The 9,401-nt window shown below is 42.9% G+C and overlaps 1 protein-coding gene across 2 annotated transcripts; it reads right to left on the reverse strand.

The window, feature by feature from the left end:
- Nucleotides 1-1,000: 1,000 nt before the first annotated feature.
- LOC147062272 (synaptophysin-like) lies at nt 1,001-8,716 on the reverse strand. Of its 2 annotated transcripts, none has more exons than XM_085924980.1 (8): nt 7,101-8,716; nt 6,283-6,348; nt 6,071-6,195; nt 5,398-5,596; nt 4,673-4,864; nt 3,614-3,823; nt 3,472-3,531; nt 1,001-3,040 (listed from the first exon to the last, which is right to left on the reverse strand). In XM_085924980.1, exons 1-7 carry the CDS (start codon nt 7,116-7,118, stop codon nt 3,487-3,489), a joined length of 855 nt encoding a protein of 284 aa, XP_085781106.1. In that variant the 5' UTR covers nt 7,119-8,716; the 3' UTR covers nt 1,001-3,040; nt 3,472-3,486. The 2 variants fall into 2 exon arrangements, with proteins under 2 accessions (XP_085781106.1, XP_085781115.1); XM_085924989.1 differs by lacking the exon at nt 7,101-8,716 and adding an exon at nt 6,694-6,762.
- Nucleotides 8,717-9,401: the final 685 nt, after the last annotated feature.

Raw genomic sequence — 9,401 nt, forward strand, 5'->3', positions numbered from 1 at the left:
ACGCACAAAAATCCAACAACAACGAGGTGGCTATGTAGGGGAGGGAGGGGGGTTAGAGAGACCGGGGGGAGGGTTAAGAGAGCGATAAAGCTAGATGAGAGAGAGAGAGAGGCAGGAGCGAGTAATTAGAGTGAGAGAGAGGAAGAGGGTGGGATTGATGAGCGAGTGGATGGGGACGGGAGGAAGACAGAAAAGAGGGAGAATGATGGGAGAGCGGACAGAGAGAGAGAGAGAGTGAGAGAGAGAGAGAGTGTGAGAGAGAGAGAGAGAGAGAGAGAGAGAGAGAGAGAGAGAGAGAGAGAGAGAGAGAGAGAGAGAGAGAGAGAGAGAGAGAGAGAGAGAGAGAGAATCTTTATTCAGGACTAGTCTTTTGCAATGACCACCTTCTCTCAAGTAAATTTTATTTGTTTAGTGCTTTCTCACAGAAGAGTCTTGAAGAGTTTCATAAACCTACAGTTCTCTGAATCTACCCCCCCCCCCCTGAGACTTCTTTCAAGGTTTGAACATTCTCTCGTGATGAGAACCTTCACTGACCATGAATACTTTCTCTTGAACACTCACTTGGGAATATTATTAGATTTTAGGGCAAAGTTTGGTCTTGCATCTTCTTTTATAAGGAAATCCTTGTCTCAAGACTTGAACCCTCTCTGGAAATTAAAATTTTCTCATGGCAAATATCTTGTGTTAGGACTGTAACCTTTTCTCGGGACAAGAGCTTTCCTTCAGGACTAGTTCCTTCTCTCCTAGCCGGAGGCCCGTCTTCAGGACTACAATCTATTTGAACAAGAGCTGTTTGTCAGGACTGCAATCTTCTCTCTGGATGAGAAACTTGTCAGGTGTATTGGTTGGTGATGCAAGTGAGTTATTTGTAGTTGCCTTGGCAACACCACAAAATGAGATTTTTATTTGTGTGTTCGCTCCAAACGTGCCACACAATTGCTTTGTTTTGTCGTTTATTGAATCATTCCATTGGATAAACACAGCAGGGGGAGCGGCATAACAACAAATTACACGTACATCATCACCATTGTCATTATTTTCATTGCGCCATCTAAAACATACACACCATACTAAGTGTTGGATTGCACATCTATTTTGCGACTATATTGAATGTGGCAACGTGAAGTTAACGGATGAAGACGCCCCATTCTGGTGCTGCTTGGAGAGCTAGCAACCGATTATACACTCAAAGTCAGATCTCTTGGGATTATGACTGAACAATTTTATTTGCCCATAATAAAGAAACTGGCAGGAGAATTTACCAGATTTATGGCTAATGCTATGGACAAATGATAAATATAACAATTAATCAAAATTACAACTTTGTCCCCAGACTAGTTGAGACAAGAACCTAATCATAGGAATTGAACCTTGTCCAAGAACTAGTCCAGATCTGCCACATCCAATATGGTAAACTCAAAGACATGACCACTGCAATTGGCAAACCAACGCAATAAGGCATACCTATGTCTATAGTCATCTCAATCTGGAGTCAGAACATAGGGCAAGAGGAAGGGAACAAAACTGTCAAGGAGAGCAAGACAGGTACACACACACATACACACACACACACACACACACACACACACTCACACACAAACACAACTGCAAATTTCTGTACAACACAAACATCCACAAGGATGGTTGCTGATTGGCTGAATGGGAAAAGTGATTGTCAGCAGAAATGGCCATCACAAGATTGATGGTTTGATCCACTTTGTGTGTGTGGAAACATTAGCATGGCCAAAAGATTAGCAGCCAAGAAGCTAAATTAGCCACTTAAGGTAGCTTCCTAACTATGTTTTTATTGTCATTTCTGCTGAGTCACTAAAAACTGCAACAAGGAAGCTTCTGACTTGACTAAAAATGCTTGCGGGTTTAGGTTTGAAATTAGTTTTACTCTGGTTTATGTAGGTGTGTAAACACGGGATGGTCACCACAGATAAACATGGAGAAAAAAATAGGTCCGATATATAAGGTATTCAGGTATAACTTGAAAGAAATACATGTGAATATACAGACAGTGAACCTCCGCGTAATCGTAGTTCAGCATTTGCAAATGTGCTCTCTCTTTAATTATTTGTTGAAACACTTTTTGCGCACAGGCCAACTCCACGTCTGCTTTAAAAATATTGTTTTGGAACCATCTTATGGCATCTGGGTGGCAACAAACTGTGTTGAAGAGAGGCGAGGCGCTTCATTTTCATAACCTTGTCTTTAAAAAAAAAAAAAAAAGTGCTTTGCCGTCTTGTGGCATCTACAGGCAATTACAAACCTTTTTAAATGGGTAACAATTACTACAGATTACAGATTTTCAAAGCGGAGGAACAATGTACAATACTTCATACAGTTGCAAAAAAAAGTAAATGAACTCTTTGTAATGACCTGGATTTCTGCATAAGGTGGTCATGAAATGTGCTCAGATCTTCATTTAAGACAGTGTCCACTTAAACTAATATCACACAACAATATGTGTCTCTGTTTTTATTGGACACATCTTGTTATGTTTACAGTGCGCGGTGGAAAAAGTATGTGAACCGCAAGAATAATTCCCAATAATTCCCAATGAGAATATCCGATTCAAGAGTCAGCCAGCCAAAAGTCGAATCAATATCAAGACATTGGAGGTGTGCGTTAAAGCTGCCATAACTGTGTAAAAAACATACATTTGATTTTATTTAGCTCTTGTGAAGCAGCATTGCCTCTGCAAAAAACATAATCTGTATAGTATTGTATCTCTATTGTTGTTACACGAATAAAGATTGTCCGACATATTATGATCAATTCATGCAGAAATCCAGGTCATTCCAAAGGATTTGCATATTTTCGTGCGGCATATTTATTTATTTATTTATTTATGTAATTGGCAAACATGTCACAACCATAATATTTTCATTTGTTTGTTAGTTTGTCAGCTTTGACCTCATATCTTTACAGTATGTTCAAAGTGAACATCGGAGCTCCAGATTACCCCCTCACAAGCATTTGGGTGTGTTGCATTGTGGGAAGGTAACAGGTAGGCATTCGCTTCCGTTGCTTCCTGTGAAGGTAAAACACAACAAAGTTACGTGATCTGAAGTGGGCATCGTCCGTCCGTCCCTGAGTTTCCGTCCCCAGACGGTCCCTCGCTGGCAAGAGCCAATCGGCATTGAGAACATAATTTTCACATCACATGCATGCGCCACAGAAGACATACTGCCAACTAAAGAAAAAAATAATTATACGTCATTGCTCTCAGTGGGACCTAAAGGTATACAACTCTGTTTTATTTATTTTTCTTTATTTAGCTGCATGTCAGGTGTGATGTGGCACAGGTAAGTCCGTTCTTGATAGCATTTGGTTGACTCGGACTGACTTCCTACAGTGAATCCTTAACTTACAAGATTCATTTGTATCGCTAACTCCCTAAATTCAAATGTTGTACAACTTGGAGTTTGATCACAGTTTAGTGTAACTTCCCGGAGAACTCACCAGCTTCCCGTCAGCTCACATCTGATTTGAGAAGGAGGTGGGCGCTCCCTGCTCTGCTCCCTGCAAACATTACCATGGAACATGAATAAAGTCTTATTATATTCAACTTCATCTGGATGTTCTACAGAGGGTTGTATCTGACCTGGTTGTAACCCTGCTGGTTGTAGTCGGGCTGGTAACCCCCCTGGTTACTGGCGTAAGGGTCCTGCTCATAACCGCCTGGTGCGATAGTGTCAGTGGGGGGTTTCTCCTGAGCAGGTGGAGCTCTCATGAACGGGGCGATGATGCCCGTCTCCTTGAAGACGAACCACAGATTTCCCACCCATAGAACCAAATTGATGAAGCCGAATGCCTGCACACAGACGAGGGTGTCATTAACGGTTACTCGTGGGTGTTAGCTGTCGCTAGCGGTTGTCAGCCATTGTTAGTGGTCAATACAGGTAGTTGGCATCAGCAATAGGTAACTACTTCTTGTTAGCAGATGCTATCGGTAACTAGTGCTGTTGCTAGTGACCACCAGCCACCATTAATTATTAGTCTTTTGCTGTCATTAGAGGTTGTTATCTTGAGTTAGCAGTTATTACACTAGGATTTGTTATTTGTTGTTCGCCATTATAGATCACTATTGACCATTGGTAGTTTGCTAGTTGTGGTTAGCTAGCGTCAACAGTTTTTAGCCGTCACTAACCATGGTTAACAGTAATGGTCACTGTCAAACAGTTAGCAGTCATTTGCATTCGCTACCAGTCTTCCGTCGTCATTAACTGTTATTCGAAGTTAGCCACTGTTATTCGGAGAGAGCCACTAGCTATCGTTTGTGGCTGCTGGTTGTTAGCTGTAGCTAACTTCTTCACAAAATATATAAATAAAAAAATAATAAAAACAATGTATAGCAATATTGCTTGCGGTTAATTAATTAATAATCAATTCCTTAATAATTAGAGAGTTGTCGTCAGCTGTTAGTTACCGTTTTTTGTCATTAGTGGCCGTACAAACTGTTAGCCGTCATTACTCATTGTTGTTGGTCACTAACAGTCTTTAGATGTCATCAATGGTTGTTAGCTGTTATTAGAGGTCATTAGTGGTGGTCAGCAGTGATTAGAGGTAGCAAGTGTTGTTGGCAGTTGTGAGCTGTCAGTAGATATCATTTATGGCTGTCAGCTATCATTAGCTTTCACAGTTGTTATCTGTCATTGCTCACCACAGACGTATTGAGTCCAGACATGACGGGGTCATGGACTTCACGACATCGGTTCTCCTCAGCGTCGCAGGCGGTAATCAAAGTGATGACCTGATCTGGGTCTGTGGCTGTCTTGACATCAGACAAACCCTTGGCCCATGCCGCTGAGCTCACCAGCCACATGAAGGCGAATACAGCGCTCACGCCAAGGTCCTATAAAATACACATAAGTCGGTCACATGTAATCACCTCGCCCACTTTCATATTCAAAACGTTTCCAGACCACCCACAACTACTTTGCGTCTGGACTAAAGCAACTGAATCCTGTTATTCTTTGTCATGTTATTTTTTTTTGTACAAGCTGTGGACCCTTGGTGGACCTTTTCAGCATTTTGACCTCGACATTCGTAGGAGCGAGTTCTTGTGGTTGTTGGTTGAATCCTCTCTTAATCTATTCGTTAATGCACTGAGGAAACCTCAGTAGCGTAGGAACCATGTACGGAGTGTTAGTTGTTCTGTTTGTGTTTTTGCCAACATTTTTATTTATATTTTCTGTTGTATTGTTATTTTATCTTATAAGAGTTTGTAAAGTGTTTTGTTTCGGCAAAAGTTATTGCAAAAGCGCCATATGCATAAAGATGTATTGTATTGACATTACCATTAATATTTGCATTTAAGATATCATTACTTATAGCATTAAACTTGTTGTAGCCTCCAGTCATTAACATGAATAACCACACACTCACCACAAGTGGGCCCTTGTTGTTTTCCTTGTACTTGTCAAAGAAGAAGACGTAGACACTGAGTGCTGCCGTGGCATACAAGAAGGCGAATACGCCGATGGTCACAAAGAATTCCGCCGAGGAGGAGTAGTCGCCTACCAGGAAGAGACGCTCCGTGTTGCCACCCTTACAAGTGGGGGCATCAAAGTACACGTGATGCAATCTAACACACACACACGCACACATTCAAACACAGAAAAATTTGAAATATTAGAATCAACATTAGCAAAAGGAAAAGATAAAAAAATTAAGTTAATGTTAGCACTTGAAAATACAGTGGCATTTATCTATTATGATTATCATTATTATTATTATTAACACTAACATAAGCACTGCTAGTTGCTCCTCATGCCCATGTGTATGTGTAGCACAGGCTGAAACATTTTGTACGACAATAACAAACAAATATTGAAACTACGTATCAGTCGTGTGTGAGATCTGTGATATTTTAAGATAAGAGTTGTTTGAATCAACAATTATATCTTTCTTTAAATCTATAAAAACACAATGCAATGTTTTGAACGTTGAACAACTGGTGATAGTTTTGTGTTTTGTATCTGCAGTAGACCTCCTTTACTAGCGTCAAAGTGATTGATGGAAATGTCAATATCGGTGGACTCAAGGCCCATTTCCTGACCTGAAGGGATATTCAAACTCCACCTCGATGCTCAAGTCACTGTCTGTGCGGTTCTTGCACTCCACGGCCATGCGCAGCATTCCAGAGTAGCTTCCGCATGTGGAGAAGGCCAAGATGGAGAAGAACTGATGGAATCAATTCTCAATTATGACAAATAGTGTGTGTCATACATAGTGTGTGCGTGCGTGCGTGCGTGCGTGCGTGTAACTGACCCACTGTAGGATCTTGATAAACCCCAGAGGAACCTTCAGAACCCTGAACTGTCCCTGGGCCACCAACTGGGGGAGACATCAATCTTTCATTATCCAATGACAAAGGCAGTATTATGCCAACTTTTTGCAGCATTTAATGCCACTGAAATATTTTGGCAGGGACATTGTATCATTTCCTGTTATGTGGGGGAAAAGACACTGCCTCACATTTGATCGAAGGGGAGCTGTAGCATTTATTTATTTATTTATTTATTTATAACGATAATATTATATGATATCCTTTTAACGTTATTAGGAGGTGACAGTCGGTACACTGACAGACTCTGGATCTGTTTGTTAGTGTATTGACTCACGGCCCTCACGGCCGGCGCGTTAACCAACCCCATCGCCAGCAGCCACCCTTCGACGTACCGTTAACTTGAGGACACGACATTGTGACGTCACCGCGAGCGGTGAACATCATGTGACACAAAACAAACAGGAGGGGGATGCTTCTTCATCAGCATCCTCCTCTGCTTCCCCCGCAGTAAGGCACATTATACAGTACACAAAAGACCGGATGACGTCACTTCAGCTCATAGTCGTGCACGTAAAGCAACACAGCAAAATAACTAGCTCGTCTAAATGTGCGTTGTTAAGGTTTACGTGCATTGGTCTTAGTGGACGCGGCAGGCTTGATCATGCACCCGTAAAACGGCCGAATGGACGCAGAGTGCGAGCGTGCATAGGTACCCAAATAAATCCTGTTGGCAAGAAGAAAAAAATCGGGGCAGAGGAATAGCACAAAAAATGTTAGTTCTTTTTTTTATTTTTATTACCTGATTGACGACGTCCATGATGCTGGATGTGTAAGAGCGCGACACCAGATGGACCAGCAGGGGGAGGATGTTGTAAGAAGTGGGAGGTGGAGACAGAGAAGGGAGGGGCTGACGTGTTTCCTGTATGCTTTTATTTTATTATGCGTGGGTTTTCTCCGGGTGCTCTGGTTTCTTCCCTTTATCCAAAAACATGCATGATAGGTTAATTGAACACTCCAAATTGTCCGTAGGCGTAATTGTGTGTGATTGTCTATTATGTGCCCTGTGATAGGGTGGCGACCAGTTCAGGGTGTCCCCTGCCTACCGCCCAGACCCTCGTGACGAGAAACAGTTTAGGATGGATGGATATAGGATTGTCACGGATCGGAATAGAACAGGGCGACCAAACGCATCTTGGACCAGGGTTTATTGAAGAAAAAGGGAGTTGGAAGGGAAGATGAGGGGGAACAGACAAACAGGAACTGGCAAACTACGGCAGAAACTCGTAAAGTCAGAGCCGCAATCGGCGGCATGTGGAAGTCCGGACCGCGATCAGCGGCATTCGGAAGGCGGAGCTGTGCGCAGCGGCAAGAGCCACCACGCGCCGCAGCAGTAGGAGTGGGGCCAGGGACGATCGCGGGTCCGGCGCAGCTGGCGTGAAGTCTGGCGACGTTCGCCGGTCCGGCGACGCTGGGGTGCAGCCCGATGGCGGCCGCTAGTCTGATGGCGCCGGGGGGCACTCCAATGGCGGCCGCGGGTCCGGCGTCGCGGCGGGACCTGGTGGAGAAGGTTGCTCCAGACGCTGGTCGCTGATGTGGTCGGATCATTCTGTCATGGATCGGAATGGAGCAGGGCGACTAAATGAAGCTTGGACCAGTGGTAATTGAGGAAAAAGGGAGTTGGAAGGGAAGATAAGGGGGAACAGACAAACAAGAACTGGCAAACTAACATAACTTAACTGACCGACCGACAGACAGACAGACAGACAGACAGACTGGCTAACCGAAACAGACTTGACAAAGACAGGAAACAAGACATCAACGATCTAAGAGGGAGTGAGGGGCAGACCGGACTTAAATACAAAACACGTAACAAGAGGCAGGTGACTGTGGTTACATTGATTGAGGTAACACAGGAGGGGAGGAGTAACGCGAACAGAAACCATGGTAACATAAAGACAATACAGTAACCGGGGACGAGTCGTGACAAGGATATTTGTGCGTGCCCCAAATTTAAAAGCGTTCCCAGGCATGCTTTCGTTAAAACACCCCAAGGATCAACAATTACGGTCATATTTTGTGCTGAGAAATATTGGCCGATTTTAGCAGCAAATCTGCCTCATGCCGTCGGTGTTTCTTTCAGTGGTTGCACACATGGCGTCTTCTCAATTCAACTGCATTTCATCGCCAACCAAATTGCTCGTGCCAATCAGTGTAGCAGAGAGCCGCATGACATGCCCAAACACAAATACGTATCCCCCAATGACACACAAAAGGCACACACATTAAATAAGTCAAAGAAAAAACAAAATACATTGATTTCATTTGACAAGGGCGACATTATATGACCTCAACATTCAGACATGGCGACTCCCAGTGCATGCCTGGGAAGTCATGCGATCAAAAACTGTAACGGTCCACGTCAGCCGCACGTACTGTATATGGACAGCAGGGGGCAGTGTGGCTCCCCACTCTAAGTAAACGTCTATGCTGGCATGTTAGAGTAAGGGCGCCTGTTTATATAATTGTTAGTCATTAATTAATCTCTTGTCTGTTTGCTTGTGAAAAACAGGAATATTACATGTTACTTCAACCTAGCAGATTGATTTGTATTAAGAAAATGTAGGACAGGGAGGGCAGACATTTTTTTCCTGTTTTTCAAGAGGGGGAGAAAAAAATTTATCTTTTCCTCAGCAATAACCTGAATAAACCTCCAAAAACTGTGCTTCCTCTTGGGAAAATGTCCCTTTTGTCAAAATATGTATGTACTGTAGACACACAGCAACAATGTTCTATTTGGACCATTTTTGTCACACACCAAAGAATGTGACAATGATTCCGCTCAAGTTATCTGTTTTTTGAAAAATGATCAGTAGCCGGGTCAGTTAAGTCTCTCGAGTCAATTCTGACTTTGCTTTCGTACAGGTGCGTCTCGCTGTTTTCAGCTACACTATGCTTCTATGGCAGTTGTTAAGTTTATTTTTATTTTTTAATTCTTCCGACAAACCTGAATCATTAATATTTAATTACCCAACTTTACTTTTACACAATCATCAGTGTGAGTGTGCTTGTTTGATGAACTCTTTAATGATGAGAACAGAAA

This window comes from Syngnathus leptorhynchus, chromosome 1 (assembly GCF_054491065.1).
Source record: "Syngnathus leptorhynchus isolate UIUO chromosome 1, UIUO_Slep, whole genome shotgun sequence".
In the NCBI taxonomy this organism is placed as follows: domain Eukaryota; kingdom Metazoa; phylum Chordata; class Actinopteri; order Syngnathiformes; family Syngnathidae; genus Syngnathus; species Syngnathus leptorhynchus.

Bases quoted from the DNA above. Each gene is read 5' to 3' on its own strand.
- LOC147062272 (XM_085924980.1), bottom strand. The intron at 6,196-6,282 runs GTCAGTTACACG...TGATTCCATCAG, and splicing joins TTATCAAGATCCTACAGTGG to TTCTTCTCCATCTTGGCCTT. The intron at 5,597-6,070 runs GTCAGGAAATGG...TGTGTGTGTTAG, and splicing joins GAGTTTGAATATCCCTTCAG to ATTGCATCACGTGTACTTTG.